Source organism: Sinohyriopsis cumingii, chromosome 1 (genome assembly GCF_028554795.1).
Source record: "Sinohyriopsis cumingii isolate HCF-2022 chromosome 1, ASM2855479v2, whole genome shotgun sequence".
Lineage (NCBI taxonomy): Eukaryota > Metazoa > Mollusca > Bivalvia > Unionida > Unionidae > Sinohyriopsis > Sinohyriopsis cumingii.
In genome coordinates this window covers 113,762,710-113,787,977 of record NC_142961.1, presented here as the reverse complement: position 1 = coordinate 113,787,977, position 25,268 = coordinate 113,762,710, and the positions used below count along the sequence as shown (strand labels likewise).

The 25,268-nt window shown below is 34.1% G+C and overlaps 1 protein-coding gene across 5 annotated transcripts in view; it reads left to right on the top strand.

Moving 5' to 3' along the window:
* LOC149807653 (microtubule-associated protein RP/EB family member 1-like) overlaps positions 1–23,485 on the top strand; it is a 61,939-nt gene extending 38,454 nt beyond the window's left edge. For 4 of the 5 annotated variants that reach the window (XM_089969220.1, XM_089969225.1, XM_089969208.1 and 1 more), the window contains exons 6-8: positions 6,479–6,606; positions 12,471–12,617; positions 16,861–23,485. In XM_089969220.1, coding sequence (XP_089825346.1) covers positions 6,479–6,606; positions 12,471–12,617; positions 16,861–16,920 — 335 coding nt within the window. In that variant the 3' untranslated portion in view covers positions 16,921–23,485. Of the gene's footprint in view, positions 1–6,478; positions 6,607–12,470; positions 12,618–16,276; positions 16,838–16,860 lie in introns of those variants that run through there. The other variant, XM_089969214.1, reaches the window with a different exon arrangement.
* Positions 23,486–25,268: the final 1,783 nt, after the last annotated feature.

Genomic DNA, 25,268 nt, shown 5'->3' with positions numbered 1-25,268 from the left:
AAATAATTTATTTCCTAGAATATCAAGTGAAAATTTAAAAAAGAACTTACAGTATTGCGAATTAAATCCCAAATAGTGCAGAAAGTTCAATTATCAGTCCTAATGTATAAAGTTCTACTTAAATTCCAGTGGTGTTTGAAATTAGATCCAATAATGGATGTGTTGATGTGCCTGTGATGTGGAGATTTGCCAACAGTCTTTTGGTGAATCACATGAATATAATCCAGAAATGTTCTTGTCTGAATTCACTATAGTTTCAGATTAATGCTTCAGTCCAAGAATGTTATAGATGAGCACTTTGTATTTCCAGTGAAGAATAATTTGAATAAATAATTCCACCCAGATCAGAATTTAAACATGACGTTAATATTATTCTGCTTGAAGATGTTAAGGCAAGCATGAATAATTTTTCAAGTAAACTAGATTGTATAAGAAACTAAGACACAAAAGAGGACCCAAGGTATAGGTCCAACGTTCATTTCTTGACAATTCTGAGTTGTAAACAGACAAATTCTGTTACTAAAATTATAATAAAGAATGGGGTAAACTTCAGGTACAGCTAGCTCATCCATATGGAGTACCACTGACCTTGACTCAGACTTATGATCCTAATGTTTAACCCACACTCATAGGATAATATTAACTATGTATGATTTGTTTACCATGTTATGTGTTTAGGCTCGAATAAACAGTAACACAGAAAGAGTGAAAACAAGCTTTTTAAAATTTAACAAATAATTTATTTTCCTGGAAAATTCTGTAAAAATAAAACGAAGAAAACTGCTAACGGTTTCAAGAATCAAATCCAAAAATAATCTAAGAATAATCCACGAATTAAATTACAAAAGTCCTAGTGATAAATGTTCTAATAATTTCAAATTTGAATCCTGATGTAAAATCCAAGATGGATGATGGTAATGTATGCTGTAGTCAGTACTGTGCTTATCGACAGTTCCTTGTAGAAATACAAATAATGGCACTCCAGTATTGGAAATCCAAATTAAACTTGTAAACAATGTCTCTTCAAAATCTGTGTGAGCACTCTTCAAATACTTCCAGAGAATAAAGAATTAATCCTTTTGAAATCCAAATGATCTAAAGACAGTCAACTCAAAATCTGGCAACAACAAACAAAATAACTTGATACCAAGTGTAAGAGTCTGAAAACTGAGAAATCTCTTTCTACACATCACTTTTAAAACTAACAAATGTGTAGTAATAGAAAAACCAGAATTGCGAAATCAGTGGGGGGGGGAGTCACACAATCATGTTTCAGAATATGGCCTTGATTAGACCAATAACTTTCTCTAAAATTTAAAATAAAAAAAGTTTTCATCTTAAACCATGTAGGCCTATAATGTCCTTGGAAACAACCAATCCAAAAAAATAAAATAGAACTTTGTTTACTAATTTTGAATCAAGGTAAAAATTTCGATCAACACCTGGTGCTTATGAAAAGAATGATTCAGATCAATCAATTTTCTGAAAAAAATATCTCCAGTAAATAAATTTACATTACAATAGCATGTAAGAAAAATAAAAATTTAAAACTGACAAACAAACAATTATATATCAGATATTCGTAACAACCAAAAATATGTTATTGGTCAGGTACACAATGAATTTGATTTTGGACAAGATCAAGCCCAAAATACAATTTTCATAACATACAATTCTTTAAAAAAAGAAACAATACAAATTAAATATACATAACATGACTAGCATCTATTTCATTTTACAGTAACTTGCGTTCTTGCTTATAGTGTGGTCTATGTTTTTTAAAATCCCTACGCATTGTGTGAGTTATCAACAGGGTTCCCACGCTATCGGGAAAAAGTCAAGATAACTGATAATTTTTTCGTGACCTTGAAAAGTCGTTGAATTTTACAAATATTGCTGAAAGTCGGGGAAAAACCTGGGAATTTTCCGCCACCAATTAACGCCCAAAACAATCACATAATTGAGTAGTAACTAAACTGATCATGAGTTAAATTTATCAAGTTCTAACCAGAATATTTGGAGGGTGCCGTATGGATCATTTGATTGCTTGCAATAAACATATATGCTGAGTGAATCCAAATGTTCAGTGGATTAGATTCATCTAGCAGACTTTTATTTTCTAAGTCCGCTCGATATCCGTACCTTTCATTACATGGAAGGTATGAAAACCAGTCTAGCATCACAAGAGGCCAACATGGTTGTGGCAAAGTGTAGTATCTTACCGGATGGCCAAGCAAACTTAAACATTGTTAGATTGAGTGATGCATGCATGAAATCTATATGAAAATTACTTATTTTCTCAGAAATTGTGAGTATTAAAATCATTATGTCTAATCTGCTGACAGACACGATAAAACTAGGGCGTTGATGAAATGTTACCTGGTACTCGTGATTTGTATTGCTAGTCGCATGAGTACACAAGTCTGACAACCCACATTTTCAAATGTAGAGAAGAAGAAAAAAATATTAAATTAAAGTCGTATGCTGGTTGTAATAAAAATACAAAAACGAAAGAACACAAAATTCTCCATATTTATATATTCCAAGAAAGACTTCTGGAGTTTTGTTGAATCATGTGACTACTACATTGACATGTACTCTCTGCTTGATAAATCACACAGACCAGATTGCTGGTTTCTACAAAAAGTATCTGACTTTCATTTAATATAATTGAATTTCTGTACAACAACATTAAAAAAGAGTTTGTTGTTGATATCATGTGACTGTTGGTCAGGGTCAGGTTTCATCTATGCCATAGTTTTGTCTAGTCTGTCAGCAGATTAAAGACATAATATTTATAATACTTGCCATTTCTGAGAAAATAAACCATTTTCCTATAGATTTCCTGCAGGTACGAGTCAATTTAGCATAAACTTAAATTTTCTATGCCTATTGGTAAGCAACTCCCATATGTCGCTTCACACGGTAGCAGTAAATTCCAATTTTTTTATATGCAATTGCAATGACCACACACCCCAACCTAGATGTCCAAATATGAAAAATGGTGTGGGAATATTCGGAGGAAACTCGGATTAGAAAATGCACTGCTATTCGTTTTAAACTACATTTATAGTCCAAATTGTTGCATTTCAGAGCTGAAATGAGAAATTGTCGTCCCTTGTATTATATATTGAAAAATCGTTATGAGCCCCTGTATCATCACAGGCTTGGGTTTGGTTTAACGAATTACAAAGACAAGTTGATTTTACAGAAAATTCATTCCTTGTTTATACAACAGTATATTATTTTGAAGGTCTTTTTTCAAATCAACTCATTTGGAAATGTTTTTTAAATTATGAATTTTTAACCAGCTCATCTTAAGAAGATAAGGTTGCTTGAAAAATCTAGTTTGGGATTTTATTGGCACAGATAAATTTAGGGTTAAACTCTTTTCAACACAAGACAAGATTTTAATTAATTGCATTTATTGTTTTTTTTTAAATATATATCCTGTAATAGGAAGTGTTTACTCTATGTATGTGTGTGTGTGTGTGTGTGTGTGTGTGTGTGTGTATTGCTATAGAATTCTTTAGAATTAAAGGTTTGAAAGGAAACAAAACTAATTTATGTTCATTATGTTGTTCCCACTTGGCAACATAATGCAGGTCAGCGAAATAATGTTAGAATTTTTATTCTGTACATTGAAATGACTTTACATGCCATTTTGTAGGAATATAATCAAACTTGTTTCATGTGACATATTTTGTGGTTTTGTACATGATCATCTTTTCTGACTTAGATGTTTTGGAGAGTCTTGGAAGAGAAACATCTTTAGATTTAGAAAATGCATGTTTTACAATCTAAAATGTTCTTTAATTCCATTCATTAATGGTCATATGTGAACCTTTAAAAAATTTATTTTATCCTGGAAATGACCTGGGAAGTTATCTTTAGAAAAGTGTGGGAACCATGTATCAAGAAAGAGGGAGGTGACCATTTTTTTTTTCATTTAAAAAAAAAACTTTTTATTTTTAGAACATGATAAATTTCTTTGCTTCTTAAACACCCACTATAATATGTTATGCCATCTATCTGGCTGTCATCATTATAGTTTCTGCATAATAACTCCAGTTCTCTACTGCCTAGTTACTAAACTTAATGCATGGCTTACACTTGGGGTAATAAAGAAGCTGTTGATGATATGGCCAAAAATCAAGGTCACTGACTGAAATTGACCAGAGATTGTGCAGTGCTTGCACTTAAGGTATGGAAGAAGTCAATAGATTTTGGAGTAAAATAAAGGTAAAGGTTGAGGTCTTTGTGGTTTACATATAAATGGGTTTTGCAAAATAACTTTTGTTCTATAAATTAAATTCCTTGACCAAACTTTCTTAATGTCTGCACTTGTGGTTTAGAAAAAGCCTTTTCATTTTGGTATCAAAAGATTAATGTTCAAAAAAGTAAATATGACTATTGGCGCAGATTAATTCAGGGTTAAAACTTTTCTTTTTATGATAAGATTCTGATGCTTTGAATTTGTTCAGTTTTTTATGCTGTGATAGGAAATGTTTACTTTGTATATCATACAATAGATTTCAAGTGTACATGTACCAAATCCATGATTATTGTTTTGAATTTGCTGACACTAATAATATTTGTATTCCATAATTAAATGATATGTCATTTAATTCCTCTTGAGGTGACTGCTTCGATGACCTAGTGGTCAGAGCATCCACCTTGAATGCAGGAGGTCCCTGGTTCAAACCCGGGCCTGTTCATACCAAAGACTTTATAAAATGGTACTAGCAGCTGCCTCACTTGGTGCTCAGCATTAAGAGGTTAGTGTTAGGACTGGGCGGCCTGGTGTGAGGATAATGTGACTGGGTGGGACATCATGCTACGTGTCTGCGACTTAACACCCCAGTTCTAGACATCACTATAAACTGTCACACTACAGATATCATAGTGATATGACTGAGAACTTGTTAAAGCTACATAAAAAAAATCCAAATCACACACACACACACTCCTCTTGAGGCATTGTTGTCTTGCTTCATTGGTGATTTTTCTGTTTTCTTTAGAATTAAAATTTTGAAAGGAAAACAAAACTAATTTCAGTTCATTCTTTTATTGACCACTTTGGTGGCCTTATTACAACTCTGATCAAAAACACCACTCCAGTGGCATAGTGATCAGAACATCTGGCTCAGTTGTGGGAGGTCACGGTTTCAAACCCTGGCCGAATCATACCAAAGACTTAAAAAATGGTACTAACAGAGGCCTCACTAGATGTTCACCTTTAAGAGGTTAGTGTCAGGACTGGTCAGCATGGTGTCAGTATAATGTATCTGGGTGGGACATAATGCCACATGTTTGCAGCATGATTGCCCAGTGCTAGACATCACTAAATAATTGCCACACTGCAGACATTGTAGCGATACGACTGATTTTTTTTAAAAGCTATATTAAAAATCCAAATCACAAACACATGAACACAATCTTTTATGGATTACTCACGCCAACAAAATGCAGAGCAACAAAATAAAGTTAACATTGTTCTTCTGTAAATTGACATGACTTGCATGCAAATTGATATGAATGTTCAGTAGTTATACATGTACTTGTTTCTTGTGATACATTTTCGGTTCAGTATATTGTCATATGTCTGATTCAGATGTTATGGGAGAATCTTGAAATAGAAAAATCTTTTGATTTGTAAAATGATGTTTTCTAAGCAAAATTGTTATTTAATTCCATTCAGTAACTATGGTCATATGTGAAACCTTCCAGAAAATGAATTTCATCCTGGAAAAATTGTCTGTTTTGTCCTAAATGAAAATGCTGTCAATCTAATATCCAATATGTGCACCACAGCAGCTAATTTGAAAATCTTGTTATCACTGCAGAATATTAGAGATGGTTTCAACACTTAGCAATTAAAAGGATAAAATGGCTTTATTTTGAATTCCAGGAAATTCTTTTTGTACAGTTGAGTCAGTCCCTTTAAGAGTTTCCTGTTTGGTATATTGTTGATGTGACGTTACCTTGTACTTTTTCTTTTGAGCCCATCACATCAGAAGATAATGAGAACGATGTTTATATGTTTGTGTTGATAAGGTGTTTATGTGCGAGGATTATGTATGTACACTTGGGTATAGGGTATGCATATTTATTGAGGTCTGTAAATATGTATATTTTTATTTGCATGTGTGTGTGCAAATGGATGTACATATGTATGTATGTATGTAAGTATGTATGTATGTATGTATGAAAGAGCACCACTGTTAGTGATAATGTGAAATGTGTACATGTAGTTACATTGTTCTTTTTAGTCGTGTATCATGAATATGTGATCATGCTGTTGAAAAATTAGTATGATGTAATATCTTGATTAATTCATATTTTATAGTCAGTAAAAAAAGCTCAAAATAGCATGTGTTCTTGCATTATTTTAGCGTTATGAACTCAAAATAAAAACCACTTGACTTGATATGTCTCTTTTGTCTAGGTTGGTAACTGTTTTTCTTTCTGTTTGTAGAAGGGCTGGCAACAACAACAACTACACACAAGTCTCCAGCAACAGGTGGTGGAGGTGGTGGTGGTGGTGGTGGTCATGCTGGCTCAGGCGGTGCAGACAATAAGCTAGTAGAAGAGTTGAAACAACAGGTTAGAAAATGATGTTGATATTGTATTCCTTATCTGTTCAGTCCACATTAACGGACAAAGCAAGATATAGAAGTTTCTATTTTGCCACTGTCACCCAGTAGCAAAATTGTCATTAGCAGTTTTGCTAATATACATATTAAACTTTTTCATTGGCTGATATATTTTGTAAACCCTTGATAGATTCTCCTCTTTCTTGCTAATCTTTATTAGGAAGCAAATCTGTTCATTCAACAGCACACTACCTTACTTCTTTGAACGTGGTGCCAAAGCTAGTCATGTAATACTTTTTTAAAGCTTTTGGTCAAAGGTTTTAATTTCCTTATATTTTTTAACTACTTGATGAATTCGTTTCATACTTGTTTCTTTATGAAGCAAAGATTATTCATTCTGCAAAACATTCTCCTCCTCTGACCTTGCGTTCAAGGTCAGCCATAGAATATATTTGTGATTCTTTTGGATTTTAGCTCATAGACTAGGAGAGTTTATGGCATGGCCTTTTGTTATTGCTACTTCTCCTAAACTACTTGGAGGATTCCCATGAAACGTTACACACATTTATAAGGTTGGTCCAGAATGAAACTGGTAGAGTTAAGACATCCAGTATGGCTATCACGGCTGTCTTGAAAATCTTGATATCGCTACTACTCCTGAATGAATCATCATATCAGCATTGGAATTTTGTTAAATGATGATGTCTGGTTTGGAAATGGTTCCACTCAGACATCAACAATGGGAGACTTTATGATTTGCTTGAACTTCCAAAACCTTGTTGGTCTATGATCTACCAAGAAAACTTTGATGAGGCAGTTAGAGTAAAGTGCCTGGCCAAAATATACACCATAGTAGCCTACCGAGTTGGTCAGATGTTAGGATTTGAACCACACTCTTTCAGTCACAGGTCTGGAAAGCTAAACACTGAGCAACAGCAGCTCCTTTGTTTATTCTTGGTTTTAGCATTTTGCTCAAGTTGTTTGCACCTCTGTACCAGGAATTTGGTGATGGGATGAATCTTGACAAGTACTATCCCCTCATCACCAAAGTAAGTCACTGTGGCTGATATTTCATGCTTCATTAATTTTCAGACTTGATTTTTCTCCATTATAAAGCGGAATTCGCTTTTCTCCTGGCTTGAATTAGAATTTTCTTGATATAGTCCGTTTTTTTATATCATCTCCAATTCAGTTTTTTCAAACCGGTTTTTCCAGTCCCATTCCTCAATGACCCTTGTAAATTCGTTCCATATAATAGTTAGCACACGACTCTCGTAAAGATTATTCTGATTGGTCAAAGGTTTAAATTCATCCAATGAATCTTTGTGTAATGGAAACTGATCGCAAGGGAAAGAAGAAGCATGCTTGCAAAACATGGCATCTCAAGTTGTTGAGAGAGACCACGACAAAAAAAATTTAGATAAAGCTTTAAAAAACGTATGGAAATGGGAATGTCTGGAGTGAAAAGTTGACAGAAAGTTAGTTGGTCAATTTATAAGAAAACTGGATGCTAGAGGACTGGCATTTGTGACCTCTGCAAGATAGATCTGAAATACGGTAATTGCGGTTGGAAAAGTTTGGAACAGCACCTACAAAAGAAGCTGCATACAGAAAAATTGAATCTCAGAAGGCATCTGGAAGAAGTGCAGTTAATTACTATAAGAAGAAAGATTTCTTGCATGAGAGAACAGATGTAGCCCTCTGTCAGAATATGTGCACTGCATGTCGCCAATATCAGCTTGAAAGGAATAGGGCTGTCATTTAGAAGGAAAAGAAACAATTGCACATTGAGCCAAAAAATTCAGTGGTGACAAAAAGGAAGGCTCAAGAAATTTTTTCCTAAGCTGCAAAAAGAGCTTGACTGGCATATCAACAGGTTGTGTCCATTGGATAAAAAGACAAGTGAATGTATGGGATTATTTGTATATAGTTGATGTACTTGGGTGTTTATTTTACAGATTTTTTTATGAAAAGAGAGAAGTATAACATATTTGCTGCAAACATTGACAAATTATTGTGACTTAATTACGATGTGAACACTGACATGCACATGAAATAACTTCAGCATCCATAGTATTGGAGAACAAATTCATGTGACTTAAAATATTGTGAAACTATTAAAGTAAAGTTTAAATTTTTTAAAAGTTTATTAGCATTTTCAAATGATTATTTTGGTGTATTTTATGATCATAAGTTGCACAATGAGCAGTTATTTTAATGTGTAAAATGCAGTTTTGGCCAGATCGGCACTGCCACTTGAGACCCCGTTTGGGGAGGACTGCCCAAAACTCCCCTTAAAATTTTACCAGCTTTTTTTATGGAAGACCAGAATCATGTCTGAACTTTGTTTAAATGGGGAAGAGGGGCTTTTCAAGCTGTGCTTATGCTAGAATCACCAGGCTAGCTTATTGTATGCATCTCTCTTAGTACCACACACTTAAAAACTTTTTTTTTGTACCATGTGTATATACTTACTATAATATGTAAAATAATGAAATCTGATGAAGAGATGCAAATACTACACCCACAACATAGAAGTGTGCAATGAGACCCATACTCCATGCTGAATTTAAAGCAATCAAAATTTTATGAAACTTCTACTGGGTACCCATTGATCCTAGCGGTCGGTTACCCAGGTACCATTGAAATGTGAACCTGAACTGCTTTGTTGTAGGTTTATACATGCCAAAACACCAAGAAAGGTATAAGTGTAATTATTATTAATATAAGTGACAAAAAATGCGTACTCTGAGCATAACGAGCAATCAATATATTTCATGCCATAATTACAGAACAGTGTGAAAAACTTTTTTTATTTATATTTGCTACTTACCTGGATCAACAATTAAAATTCTTGTCACAAATTGGCTAAACCCATATGGATTATTACTTAGTACGAGAGTACAGATACAAAACAAATTGATAAACTATTTGTGTGTAACATAAGACTGCTGCTTCATCATCAACAGCACAGCCTGACCTTAACTATGTTTATAAATTCAAGAGAGAACATTGATTTAATTTGATCGGAAGTTCCTTTTACTAAATTTCTTTTAGAAAGGAACATTCCACTTTTAGTTTCTAGTGATACTGGCTTTTTATTTCACACAATTTTTCCAGACAGTAAAGATTTCTTGTGTGCTATAATGAAAACATTTGTCTGATTCTTTTTATTTTAGGACTTATTTTTTTCCTGCACTCAAATGTTGATTGTGAGAGGATTTTTATTTCAGTAAAAAAAAACACAAATGCACAGAATTCAGGTCATCAGTGAAAGATGATACATTGGAATCAGTAATGATTGAATAGACAAGGTGTGAAAAAGGCTTCTATAAACAGCCTGCATCAGAAGATGCAAGAGTTCAACACATGCATCTTGGACATTAAATAATTATCCAAGTTATTGTCTGGCTGTTCGAATGGTTGTAGATGATATATGTAGTTAAATATGCATTAAAGTTTTAAAAAATCTTATTTTTTCCTGAAAATTAGTATTTTTGTCATAAGCAGTCAGTATTTTTATCCTCGGGAGTTGGCAGCTCAGCAGCTGTACAGAAAAAGATTAACATGACTAGCATTTCACATTTTACTGGCTTAGCCCAATATTTTGCATTTAGCTTATGATCACAAAGTGTTTTCATGCTCTGAACAAACCTGTCTAAAATAATGAAATTTGGCAAGAGAAAAGGTCCTGAAATTGTGTAATAAATAACACATTTCAATTTGAAACATATCCATTGAATAAAAGCACATACCATATGTCACTGAAAATCAGAAGATACCAATGTGAATGTGTGCATGTGAATATGCAAGTACAGCCTGCCCAGTTTTTTTGTTGGGTACATGGAAAGGGTGGAGGGAGAGACAAAGAGACACACACACACACTAGAATAGCAGGAAGGCAAGATTATTTTCCCAACAAAGAAACTGTGATTTTAACACGCAAGTGACACAGTGAATGTCTAATCAAAACTTTGAAGTTAAAGGTTTGCTCAGCATAGACTGGATTTCTCTGTGGCAAAAATAATGAGGTGGAGGTGTTTACCATGGAAAGCCATTAGATGAGTAGAATGCGTGCATTTCATCAAAGGTAGAAGCTCATAATGGTAATTACTGATGCATGAACCGTGCTTCTAATAGTGGTAATACTGACTGACTCCAGTGTAACCTGAAGCCTCTCACTTTAGCAGAGATGCTGCCAAGGGTGCACGATTGTGCAAATCACGCAAAATTTCACTTGGAAAACAGAGACACTTAAGAACTCCACAAATTAGTTCAAAGATGCACATGTAAAAAAAGCACTATGTACAGTACAGATTTCTTATTTAACTGTATTAAGATAAAACAAAATAAATAAAAGTCGAAAAAATAAATAGTAAGGATACATCTTTGATCAAAATCTCTCAGTCCATTCAAAAGTATATAGAAAAACACAATAGGTTGCTTGTAAATCCTGCTAACTATTTATAACAGAAAAACCTATGTATAAAAAGGATTCTGCTGTTGTTGCTGTTTCCTCACATTTGAGCATGCACGAACTTTGATGCATTTCTGGAAGGTGAGATTATAGTCAAGCATGGCTGGATAAAAAATTACCAGTTCTTTTCAAAATCATGCAGATTGCTTGGGTGGCCTTAGTGGTTGGGAGCATTCACTTTGAATTCAGGAGAGCAGGGGTATGAACCCTAGCCAAGTCACACCAGAGACTTATAAAAATGGTACTAGCAGCTGCCTCACTTTATGCCTAGCATTATGAGGTTATTATTGGGATTAGTCAGTCTGGTATCAGGATAGTATGTTGTTGTTGTTGTTGTTGTGGGGTTTAACGCCATTTTTCAGCACACGATAGGCTATATATGGCGGCCAGTATTAATGGTGGAGGAAGAACCCGGGAAAACCCCGAAAAGAACCACCAACCCACGAGAAGCTACTGGCAAGCTTTCTCACATACCCATATTGGCTGAATCTTAGACTCGAACCGACGCAGGCAGAGGTGAGATGGCAGTGATCCGTAACGAAGAGCACTTTAGACCACTCGGCCACTCAGGGCCCCCAGGATAGTATGACTTGGTGGGACATTATGTTACATCTGCAGCATGATGCCCCAAAGCTAGACATCACTATAAACAGCCAAACTGCAGACATCATAGCAATATGATTTAAAAATTGTGTGTATGTGATATGGATTTTTATTGTAGCTTTGACAATTTAGCCTGAGGGTAGTAAATTTCTTTGGCTAATAGTTTAAATAATTTAAGTAGTCCAATAACTAATTAAGTTTCAGTTGTCATGAGTCCGCATTTGTGAGAAGGACTAGTGAAGATTCAGCTGGAGTAATGAATTGCTGGATCTACTAGTCCTTATTATGGGCTACAAAAAAAGTTGTTAAATTCTAACCCAGCTTTATGAGGAGAAAGAAGAATTAAATATATTTAGTACAGTACCTATTATTTCCACTTAGCGGTCATCACTTAAAGGAACAACAAGTCCCCATCATGGATGAAAACAACATGCTGTTCAGTCAACATTGAAATAAAAAGAATGCCAAATTTAGAATATATGTAGGTGTTTTCTTCAGAATGGGCAACACTTTTTGTTCTGAACATATAGCTATGTCTCCCTGAAAATGCATAATACCAGTGAACAGATATACTTTTGTGACTTTATATAAAAAAAATAAATAGAAATAAAAAGTACGTTAAAAAATAGCTGATTTCCAAAAAATTATATAATTTGATTACTTTGCCCCAAAGAGAGTAATTCTTGTTGTAATAAATTTTTTAAAAAAGTAATTGTCTTTTAATTTATTATGTTTTATAATAATTGACCCCAGATCTGGGCTGTATAACTGTATTAACTTACTTTTCGTTTCAGCTGCAAGAGAGCAGGCTGACAGTTGAAGGATTAGAAAAAGAGAGAGATTTCTATTTTGGTAAATTAAGAGATATTGAAGTAATTTGTCAAGAACATGAAGAAGAACCCGTTGTCAAGAGAGTACTTGAAGTTTTATATGCAACAGAGGTAAGTAAAACAAAAACAAAATTGAAAGGGAGTTCATTTTTGTTGAATGTAAGAAATATTTTAAGAAAATTTAACATCTACTTCTTTGTTGTTCCTTTTTTGTAAAAATATTAAATCATGTTAATGTTTTTAGTTCTACTAGTGATAGACCTGAAGATGTTATGGTATATTGTTTTTTTTCTCAACTGGTCACCATTTGTTCATTACTTTGTACTAATTTGTTGTCTCGGTTTGTCCTAAACTACATGGAGGATTACCGTGAAACTTTCTAAACATTTTCATTGCAATGTATATTTAGCATCCACTATGCAGCCACAGTAGCCATTTTGAAAATCATGTTGATACTAATCGTAAACATGAAGTCAAATTGACATAGGGTTTCACCAGAAGACTTTTAACGTCTAATTGGTCCTAGATGAAAATGGTGCCAATCTGATATCCTTTATAGCCGTTGTGAATGGTCATATTGACATAAGGCTATAGATACATTAAATGTTTTTTTTTAAAAATGAAAATGTTGCAGACTGTACACCCAGAATGGTCACTATGACATCCATTATGGAATTATTGTTATTGCTACTCCTTCATAGTGGACAATTGTATCGCCATGGGGATTCATCAGAAGATGATGTTTGTTTGGGCCAATAGGAAATCAGCTTCTTTCCGATATGGCCATCTCGAAGATTCTTTTTATCACTTAATATTATCAGAAATAGTTTCTGCTCTCTGTAGTTAAAAATGAAGAAACAGTTTAACTTGGACTCCTTGACATTATTTCATTCAGTACAGCATCTGTCTCTTAAAGGGCTTTTGTTTTCTCAAGTCTTGGCACTCAGCATTAAGAGGTTAGTGTTAGGATTGGTTGGCCTGGTGTCAGGATAATGTGACTGGGTGGGACATCATGCTATTATTGAGGTGACTTTGCACCTGATAGGCTGAACTTGTTAACTTTCTGGGAACCATGTATTTAGCCTGTTTTTAATCAGTGATTTATGTGTTTGTCGTTTTTATACACGTAGCTTGAACAATTTTTCAGTCATATCCTAACACCAGGCCGACCAGTCCAAGCACTTAACTGCTAAGCACCAATCGTGGCAGCTGTTAGTGCCATTTTTTTAAGTCTTTGGTATGACTCAGCCAGGGTTCAAACCTGCGACCTCCCACATCTGAGGCAGATGCTCTAACCACTTAGGCCACTGAAGCGGTGTATTTGATCAGAGTTGTAATATATGCTTATTATGGCAAGAATTGACAAGAAAGATAATGACTGAGAACCATGCATTTTAATGAAGTTGTGTTGTGTTGTGATTTGGATTTTTAACGTAGCTTTAACAATCTTTTAGTAATATCACTACTATGTTTGCAGTGAGGCAGTATATAGTGATGTCTAGCACTGGGGCATCATGCCGCAGACATATAGCATGTTGTCCCACCCAGTCACATTATTCTGACACCAGGCCGACCAGTCCTAACACTAACCTCTTAATGCTGAGCACCAAGCAAGGCAGCTGCTAGTACCATTTTTGTAAGTCTTTGGTATGACTCGGTCGGGGATCGAACCCACAACCTCCCGTAAAATGTATTGTAGGCAGAATGACTGTAATTCATAATATTGCAGCATTATTTAATTTTAGTGAATCTTTTTAATCAGCATATTAGTGACATACAATTTTAACGAATTTTACGAAATACAGAAATTAAATCTTTAGCTGTAATAGTTTTACATAATGGAAACAAAGGCAGTGTATTATCATATTGTTGGTATAACACCAAGTTCCAACATCAGACAATTAACAAACTGCATGTTAGTAAAGAATGCTAAACAAAATGTCACAAAAAACATTAAACAAAGCTCTTAAAAAGAACATCCACTGACCAGTCTACTCACTGGTTAGCATGATGTTGTGCATTGATCTTTTCATCAGAAAATTCTAATGAGAAATTTTTTTCACACTGTTCACAGTGGGTTACCTGTGTTTGCAGGGATAACACCATGGCTACATTTCTGTAACAGCTCAAACAATCTAATGCCCAATTCTCAGGGCTGCATTAAATCTAGGTTGGGCCCTTCATATTCTAAGTGAGTTGCCAGTCTGGACTGTTGTGATAAAAGTTATCTAATTGGCCTTAAAGAAACCTTGAGCCTGCCAACTAAATGGTGCATTTTCTTGAAAGACACTGGTAAATTATTAGCATTTGCCTCCTTTCTGAGGCTTCATTTGTAGGTACCTCCTCATTATAATGATGGTCTGCTTAATTGTCTCAAAATCTATAAGCTGTATGTAGAAAGTGAAGCACGTGACCTATCACTGGGAAACAGTACAATTTTTGTTCTTCATGCTTTTTTTCTTTGGTTACCACTAGATAGAGCTCAGGTGTACAGCCTGAATAAGAATAAGGTGTCTCTTGTTCACACTGACTTGTTAATGCATCACTGATTGAATATATTGTTTAACAGCTAAGCAAAGGGATTAGTAACTTATAAAAGCCCCAAATAAAATGTTTTTCACCTACATGAACTGTAATCATTGCATTGTATTTTAATCCACTTTAGAACGTTGGCAGCTGCAGATTTTATTAATACGATATAGGCATTTTCAGTAAATGTGACATATCACAATCTGAAGTGATGAGCATTCACATAAACTAATTATGAAACTTGGAGATATTGTTTTCACTGATTAAAAAAAAAATTAAAAGACCAATTCCTCTCTTGGACCTGATTTCTGTTTTCAACTTGGATAGAAAAACATGGAGAGTTTTCCAGTGTTCAAGAAACAAAATGATTGCAAGGTCCCTGTATGATCATCGCTGCAGATTGCAATGAAATACTGAATACGCATACAGTACATTGGGCAGTTGGAGATTGCAAGATGCCACAGTTATTCAGAATTTACCATCGGAGCATACAGACTCGTGAGATTGTTGGAAATCTCATTAGTTGTGAGCTCCTCTTCAGCAGAATCTAAATGAAGGTTGAGTCTCCTGAATAGTATCACACATATAAAGGGCAAACCATTTAGTTTTTCTGGAGAGGGTGCAAGTGTCAAAACATTAGCACAAAATATGGCCTAATCAGGCATGTGGACATTAATTGAAAAACAACTCTTTCCCTGGGTTTGTGTCTCAAGAAATTTTCTGTGAACACTTTTGTATTAAGCAAGATGCACTTCAAATGCTAAGCAACATCAGTTATACTGATACACTGAGTAAGGAGGGCATTGATTGAGCAATTGGACAGTGGACCTAAATAAAGATGTTTATGTTAAGTATTTTGAGAGGTAAATAAACTTACAAGTCCATTTAATATGATTTTGTTTATTTCTTTTCATATTTAAATTACATTAATTTTGATGCTGTGTCAAAATAATAGTTAAAATAATAGGGCCTGTTTAGGCAAATGAAATTGGGAGTCAGGGCAAGTGGAATTTGATTCGGTGCTAATTAGGGTTTTTTAAGTCACTTGCATTGGCCTGTTTCTGAAGAAAAAAAATATCTTTGAGCACTTTGTAAACTTGGTGGTAAAATGCCACCTGAAGAAAACCTTAGTCTTTGATACTTTATGACACTTAACTTGCATTGTATTTACTCTGATTATTGCCCTTATTGTCTTTGGTATGCCAGAGGGGAAAAAAACTCATAGGATTCTTTACTTTCAGTGATGGAACACAAGGCTGATGACATTATAAAGTAGCACATGAGCAGATGTCAAAATATACCAATGACATCACAATGCAACACATTTGAGCCACCACATTTCTTGATTGGATTTCACTGCATGAGTGATAAACAAACATAGAAAACCTCATGGTTTTTGTGTACAACTACAGAGACTATAAAATATGCCACAGATGACCTAGGGGTCAAAGCCTAATATGGCATCACTATATTCCAAAAGTATGATTGTGAGCAGTGTGTAAAATTGTAGCAAAAGAGAAATATATTGGCAGTATTTTAAAAATTGTAATGCGTGCAAACATTTTTTGATTTTACAATATCAATTTCTCAATTTTCAACACACACTAAACTGCATACAGCATCAACCTCGATCTGATATAAAAAAAAGAACTGGAAGATCAGGGTCGGCACTGTTTGCTCAGCATGTAATTTTAAGAGAACAGTTTAGGCTCTTTTCTTACAGCGCATTATGTAATGCATGACCATGGTCTGCAGTCTAAAATTGCATGCATTTAATAAACAGGTAAATGCTGTAATGCATTGAGTTGTCATTGGCCTTTTACAGGATGGTTTTGCTCCACCAGAAGAGGATGTGGATGGAGTTGCTGAAGATGAGGAGTATTAGATGAAGAAATACAAGACCATAGCAGTGATTAAATAAATGGGGGTTTTAAGGAGAAAAAAACCCTCAAGCTCATCTGCATAATTCATCAAATCTGTCATATATTGACAAGCTGTGTTAACATAATGCCTTATAGCCAAAGTATAGGAATGTGAAACACCTTATAGCTATATACAGATGCCAGGATTTTATAGTTCTCAATGAAAACTTTTTTTTCTAAAATTGCTAATGTTTTTCCCTGTTTGAAGATGTTCATGGGTTAGTTCATTGGCAGAAATACTATGGATGCTTTACCTCTTTTAAATCTTTTATTGTCACCCTAATGAATGAAATAATTATAAGCCAACTTTTCTTGATAGATACTGTAACAATGTTGAATATGTAACTGATTTGTCCTGTTTCTGTTCAGACGTTGATACAAAGGACATTGATTTCTTTGTTATGTATTTATCTCAGCTTGCCGATTACTGCTGGGCCTTGTACTGGATTTGCATAATAGTAAGATTTGGCAGAGGATATTAAGGGATCAGACACCAAAGAAAAAATGTTATTTGAGCTTCCATTTAGTTTTGTGCATCTTCCAGAAGGTTATAATTAAATTGATGCCATTCTTTCACTTTTGAACCATCTGGTGGTGGAATCATGCACATAAGAGGAATTAATTGATTTTGGCAAGTATAATAAATCCCTTTATAATTGTAATGCTGCCACTAACTTGCAATTCTGTATACAAAAATCATTGTGTAGCAATTATTTCTCTTTCTATATGAAGTAACAAATACAAAACCTGTAGTAGATGCTGTCCCTTGTGTCCTAATAACTTAAAATAGTTTAAAATGGGATTTGTGAACAGAATTCATGAAACTAAGTAATTTAATTGAATCAACTACATGCTAAGATTATCAATAAATTTTGTTTCCTGTAAATTTTCCTTTAGTGGCAGATACCAATGGGGTAATATCTACATGCTGAATAGTCAGTATTTTGTTTCCTTTTTGGAGCAAAAAAGGAAAAGTATTAGTCTTTGTTTTATTCTTTTCCATTCTTTGCAGAAAAAAGAACCCAGATAATGGCTGAAAAAACTTAAATTTATCCACGTTTAATATATAATTTGACATTGTAAATTACATGTAAGAATTTTTTCAACTGTATAATCTTATATAGCTTAATTTTAACGTAAAGATATTTTTGGCAGTATCTCATTGAGAAATTGCAGCCTTATTGTGGAATGCTTTTTGGAAAAGATGTGGAAAGCTGTAATTTCGAGTTGATACCCATGTTTATACACTGTACAGTCCACAATTTTCCATCAAATGTTAATCAGTCTATTTTGAGAGTCACTTGAAACCTGAAGTTAAGCAAAGATTGTTTAGCAGGTGTTTAATTTCAATAAATATTTGTTTTATGTTGTCTCAATTGGAAATCATTGCAGTTTGTAAAAATTGTAATAAAAGCTGTTATGCCTGTTTTTGAATTTTCATATTTACAAAGGAACAAGTTTTGGTTGCACTTGTAATTTGATCTTGATATCATGCTGTTAGTGCAGAAGTTGAATGTCAGTAAGTAGGTATGTGTTATGGATTGAGTGGGCAGAAGAAGAAAAGAATGTTAATAGAAGGAAGAAATTGAGACTGTTATTAATGGTACGCTGATCACGTGTGACGTCTTTTGAGCCTCTTTCAATAACTTTTAATAAAAATAAGTATGTCACCTTGTATTTATACATGCCCATTTACATTTTTAAATAAAAGTTGGTACGTACTGTGTTTGCTAGTACAGAAAAGTTTGAAAAAGTGTTTGATAAGATGATAATGTATACTAATCCTCCACTGGAGAGATGGATTGAATCCCTTGAGCTTTTATAAGGAAAAGAGATTAAAAATGCAAATTATTTTAATGTCACAAGAATCATAATTATATAACCTTAGACAATACTTGAGAAATCACTCAGGCTATCACAAGATAATGCTTAACATTTTAAAGGAAATTAAACAAAGCCCAAGGAGAATCATAAGCAAGATCAGATGATTTTTCAGGATTAATCTAGAAATTTTATATCACTGCAAACTAAATTGTATCTCAGCATGGTCATGTTGGCACATTGATTTAAATATTAATAGTTATAAAATTTAATGATAATATGGTTTAAGCAGTGTCTGTTCAATCCTAAGGTCTAAATGCTTTGCATCTTAAAATCTTATAAAATATACTGCCAGATAAAAATTATTGACCACAATTGACTTTTACAATCGTGGCCAGGTACTAAAGAAACGTCAAGAAAAATAATGACCGGGTAGTACAATTTTATTTTTTCAACACAATTTTCATTGTCATATCACATAACACAACATTAAATCTGTTTAATACTGAATCACACCTTTAAGTTGGTCAAGTCCAAAGATTTTAACATGATTTTTGCATATGCAATTTTGGGGGGGCATTTATATAATAATCTTTTAAGGAATATGGATGTACAAGGATAGAAATTAGGGAATAAGTGCCATTTAAGGTATGTGTAATCAAATTCAAAAAATTTACACCCCATAGTTAAAAAGTATTGAATGCCTACATGCCCTGTTTTACTTGTACTTTATCTTGCTGAAGATGATAATCTTGAAAACTGCTTAAATGTTGATGGGCATTATAAACACAGCACTTTGTTAATCTCTTTCACTCTCTCAACATGCACACACATGCACACAGAGAATAAATTCAGTATGACTAGATCTTGGGATTCCTGGTATTTGGTTTCCCACTAGTTAATGAGACTTGTACCAGGATTCCAGATTGAGTGATTCCACAGGATGAATGAAAACCTGAATGTGAACAATTTTTCCTTTAATATCAATAAAAGTTTATTGATTTTCTTCGTAACAAACACAAATAGTCATAGATTTCATTAGTTCTTGATGTATATAGTATGTAGCTTGACACTGCTTTTCCATACATGGACTTTTCATGGTGTTTTTTGTCCATAATATATTTCATTAAAACTTGTATGTTTGTTGGATTAATTACACAATATCCACATGTTTAGTTTATGATGACCTCTAAGTTTTTGTTACAGTAAATAGTAGTATTACTTTGATTTTTTTAAAAATATTCTGAATTTTGATTGAACCAGTCAGATGTGCTCAACATTAATACAGCCTGTTGGTTTTCTCAATGGTTTCAGTTTGCAAATATAACATATTGTGCTAACATGGGAATATTAGATGACTTTATGAAGGTAATCAAACAATCACAGACTTAAGTTTCGTATTGGCCAACATATTTCACAGCTGAATAAAATCTAGTTTTGAACTCAACAAAAATAATTTATTATGGGATATTATGCACTTTTTTTCGTTTTTCTTTTGTTTGAAGGACATGAAAGATGAACCCTCTTGTTGACAGCGACTTAATATATTTTATCAATCTGCATGGAATTACATGTACATTGAAAATAGACATTTGTGTTGCTGATATTGTTAGTTTGAAATGCTTCCAGTTTTACTGTTGTATGTTGGGTCTTATTTTGTCACTGATTGTACACTGTAATGAAGCAGAAGTAAATAGTTTGCCTAAAGTGATAGTAAGGATAAATAAATTATAGGAATTTTCCTCAAAAGTTGCAGCTGTAATGGATTCATTCTGCAAACAAAGTATCTTTAATAATCTTTCATATCTTTTTTTTTATCTGGCACACGATATTGTAGTACCAGTTTTTGATGAATTGCCATGAAACTTTGCAAATCTTAATGGTCATTACAAGACGTGCATATTGACAAATTACATTGCTCATGCAGTTTAAATGAGTTATACCCGTATTTTATTTCGCAGCATGCAGTGTATGATGAAACCTGGTAAATGCTGCTAGTCTCATTTTCACTTTTTGTTCCATGAAACTTGGTACATTTTCTGCTTATCATGTTAGAGTGTGTGCAGTTGTCAGAGTTATTGGCCCTTTTTTCTTGACAAAGATTGCAGTGTATGTGAATGCATAGACCTGCAAGCTTGTGTAATGTATTATTGAAATTCATTATTCCCTCCTTGTGTCAGTAGTTACTGTTTGAATAGAAATAAGAATTATGTAGGAGTTGTATATATTAGGGCTATTCCATTTAAATATACCACTACCCCACGGACGGCAAAATAAAAAAACTTCCATGCATGGTCATCAATAAACAATAATCACTTCTGTGCCATGTCATATCAAAAGATGCATGGCCACGGGTGTCCAAAATTCACTGCTATGACTGGTGGTGGTAGAAAAAAATAACTTCCATGGGTGATCACCCATTTTTGAATGCGCCTTTCCCCCCCCCCCCAGGGTATGTTTAAATGGAATAGCCCTTACCAATGTTCAAGTCAGGAGTGAATATACTTTTAAAAGTGCCTAAATTGCATGTGTGTCATAGATGGTAATTAATAAGAGTGCTTTAAGCATCTGAGGTTTTCAATATTAACTTGGACATACATTCAATCTCTGTATGATGCCAGTAGCTGTCATTAGATCTTCCTCTCCATTGGCCATTTCATCATATAAACTACACCAGCAGGCCCAAAGACCTGTCTTTTATCCCATGGTTAAGCAATCTGTTGGCTTGTTTTAATTTTCAGTCAGAGTACCAACTTGAAACACTTGTCAAAGTACCAACTTGAAACACTGTTGTTTATAAAAGCATCATATGATGGTTTGAAATTTGAACAAAAGTTTCGTTTTAATTTGAATTATTTTTATTTTAAAGATTCTGGATGCCAGGATCCATCATTGTCTTAATTCCTATACTAATCTATTACTCAGAATCAGCATTATTTCACATTATTCAGATTTAAACTTGCACAAAATTTATTTTCTTTTTTACAATGGGTACAGACAATTGACTGATGGCCAAATTGGATTTTGAGTTGTCTTTCAATTTTGTGTATCCTGCTCATCTTGCCAGATTTTTCTTGTTTAATTTTTTTGTGTTGGGGTGGGGGTGGCATAGCCTCATATGCTGTTCATGTTTTCTGGCAGCTTGTTAAATTTTATTATGAGCTAGCTTTATATATAAGTTATAGTTGGAGACTGTGGTGAAAGATCATTCTTTAGATTGTGGTATGCTGTATGATGAATAAACCACTTGCATTGAATGGTGTACCTTTGTTATCCACAGAACAAGACTTTCACCATCTGAACTTTAGTCGCAACTAAAATACAATTATTTGATCCATCCATCTAACTGAATTAAAATTAGATCCGTTGTTTACTTTTATCAATAAAATTTTAATACTTAAATTTTAAGACATCTAGGTTAAACAGGGACTAGGTATACTAAAGATCTTGTCTGAACTCGATCCAGTCAACTGGTAAGAGTTACTGTTCTGTGATTGATATAGCAGAAAGGGCCATATGAAGATGCTATTTTCCAACCTTAAAGCCACAAGTCTCTACATATGTCCCAGGTCCATTTTACTATTGGACTTTGAGCTATGAAATTATCTTATTTTGAGTAGATGTCCTGATGTTTAGGTCATTACACCAATTTTTCAATTTTTTTTACATATTTTTTTACTCTTCTTTTTTTGAAAAACTTGTTAGCAGAATTAACCAAAAATGACTAGGTTGACAAATGAGAATTGGTAGGTGTTCTGTTCACACGTAAAAAAGTCTACATTTTATTGTCATTATGGCATTTTTTAAGTATTTTTTTAAATGCAATAACAAAAGAAACATTGCACAATTTAGCAAAAATCATGCGAGATAGAAATTTGGTATGTATATTTGTATACATAAATAGATGACGCAACTAGAATTCCATTCAGTTATAACAGTTTTCTTAATTTTTATTTTTTTGAATTTTTTTTTGTCCTGGTCATTTTTTGGTTTGGGTGAATTGACAAATGCTGATCTAGATATTTTAATAGATTGCTGTCTTATTACAATAGAACACTTTAGGACACTACAAAATGTAACATAATTTTCAACCAACCAAACAATGGTTTCCTGGCAAGCCGTAAAAAAATTTTCAGTCATGTCTAAGTATATGCATAATTGACCCAGTTAGCACACCAGTAGTATGATATTTTTACTTGTCATGCCATGAAGTCATCTTTTTCTTTTTTATCCTGCTCAGATGACATAACAAGAGCCTTTTATATTTGATGATCTCTTCAGACATTGGGAGGGGGTGGTATTTCACTGAAATGTTATACCATAAGTACAGTCGATGAAAACACCATGCTAAATTTTGAAATAATAAGGAGCAATTCTGTCCATGAGGATAAACATATTGGGAGGATATCTGTTTACCATAATGTATTATTTGTATGATGATGGTGGCATATAAATATTACCACACAAGATGTTGGATTTGTATATTGCACTATATTACTCAATTTAGGTCAGTATATTGACATTTATACATGTGAATATGCCTGTCGGGTATCCGGTGTAGTGACATTAGTGACATTTTCTGTATCAAATTATCAGTGCCATTCATAGAACATAGTATGTATATATATATTTGTTCTCATTTAGAACAACTGTTATGTTGCTAACTTTAAATATACTTAATAATAAATTAACATTTGTGTTGCAGGACATGCAGTTTTTTAGTTCATCTGTTGAGAGGGGTAAGATTTTATCTGAGGATGATATTAATATATTTTGCAACTATGTTTCTTCTTCAGATATGCTACCTGATAGTACAACTACTACTACCTCACAAATCCAGCCTTCCCAAGCTAACATATTAGCTATGAAAGCTAAAGGTTTTCTGCCTACATAGGTGGGAGTTACATAGAGTGATCTTCTCTAAGATATGGCGATTGGCACCAAGTGCCATCTATATTTCAGTTACTATTTCCGCTCTTAGATAGCATGCTCTTTCGAGACCTTGCAAAAATCCATTACCAAGAGTTACTTGACCTAAGTATATAGCCAAAAGGTGGGAGATATCTCTGTGGCAATACATGCAGTGTATGCACTCTATGGATAAAGAATCAGAGGGTTGCAAGAATGAAAGGGAAGGTGAATAAGTGCAGTATTATAGACAGGATGTCATCAGCTTAGACACTGATGCCACCTCAGTCAACAGATTTCTCATGGATGAGATTTATAAGATAGAGGGTTCACTAGTAAATAAAAAAAGAGAGTGAGCTTTTTCAGTTACAGCTTCACACATAGCCCCATGTCCACCTTCACCAGTGGTATTAATAATAACAATTTTTTTAGCACGGGTAGTTCATTTAAAATACAGATGTATCCAATATCCCTAGAGGCCCTCTGCTACTTTCTAACAGTCTGATGCATGAATCTTACTAACAAAATGTGTAGGAAAAAGTAAAGCCACAACATTTAATAAAAGAAGAAACAATCATGTGTTAAGACTTTGTAATGCCAGTTGGTGCTGCAAAAGTATGACAACTAGGCTACTCTTCAAGTGATGTATGAGGCTGATTGAAAGTAGGCGAATCCAACTCGAACGCCTTACAGCTTTTTCCTTGTGGGGGATGCGGAGATGCATTTCTTGTGTGGATCCAGTGACCCAACCCATCCTGGTATCATGATCCTGGCACTGATTGGGAAGATAAGAAGGCCCTGTTCCGACAGGATTAGACCCTGTCATCAAAATGAGCTTGCATAAGGTGAGCACTAAAGCTTATCTTACCTATAAAGTTGAGTGAGAACACCAGCACTGAAAGGGATCAGCCTACTTGTTACAGTGCCAGTATATCGAGGTTGCTCAATGACCAGTTTAGGTACGTAGTACCCAGTTGATACGGATTTAACCTGACAAAGAGCTATGAACCAGTCTGTATTATTTATGGAACCAAGTAGGCCTGCTACCTCTACAGTTCATCAATGTTCATTGAATGGCCCAAGAACTAACTTTTTTTTCTGGCTATGAAAGTATTTCAGTCCCAGATGCTCAACGCCATCATAGGACCATGGATGATTCACTTAGTGATTACCTTGAAGTTACTGTATCTGATTTGGGATGAACATCTAGTATGATTAACCATCACTTTTGGCAACCATCTGATATTTCACAATGGTCATTTGCATCACCTCACTTTTCAATAGATGATGAATCACACTTATGAACTCCATTGTCTTTCCTCGACCCTAGGATGGCAAACAATAACTCTGCCTTCTGGCATTGATTGGAAGAGATGTTTCTGCTGTTATCACTGGAATTTTGTCCAACTCCAGCCCCATTAACAGCTTTATTCAGAATTCCACTATCTGTTGATCTATTCAAGAAAGACCAACCAGCATTCATACAGCTGTCACAGTCTGGTCGAGTGACTGGCTTGTTGAAATATTTAGAATTTAACTACAGGACCGAAGTGTCAATAGCTCATTCTTTTCTCACCAGTGC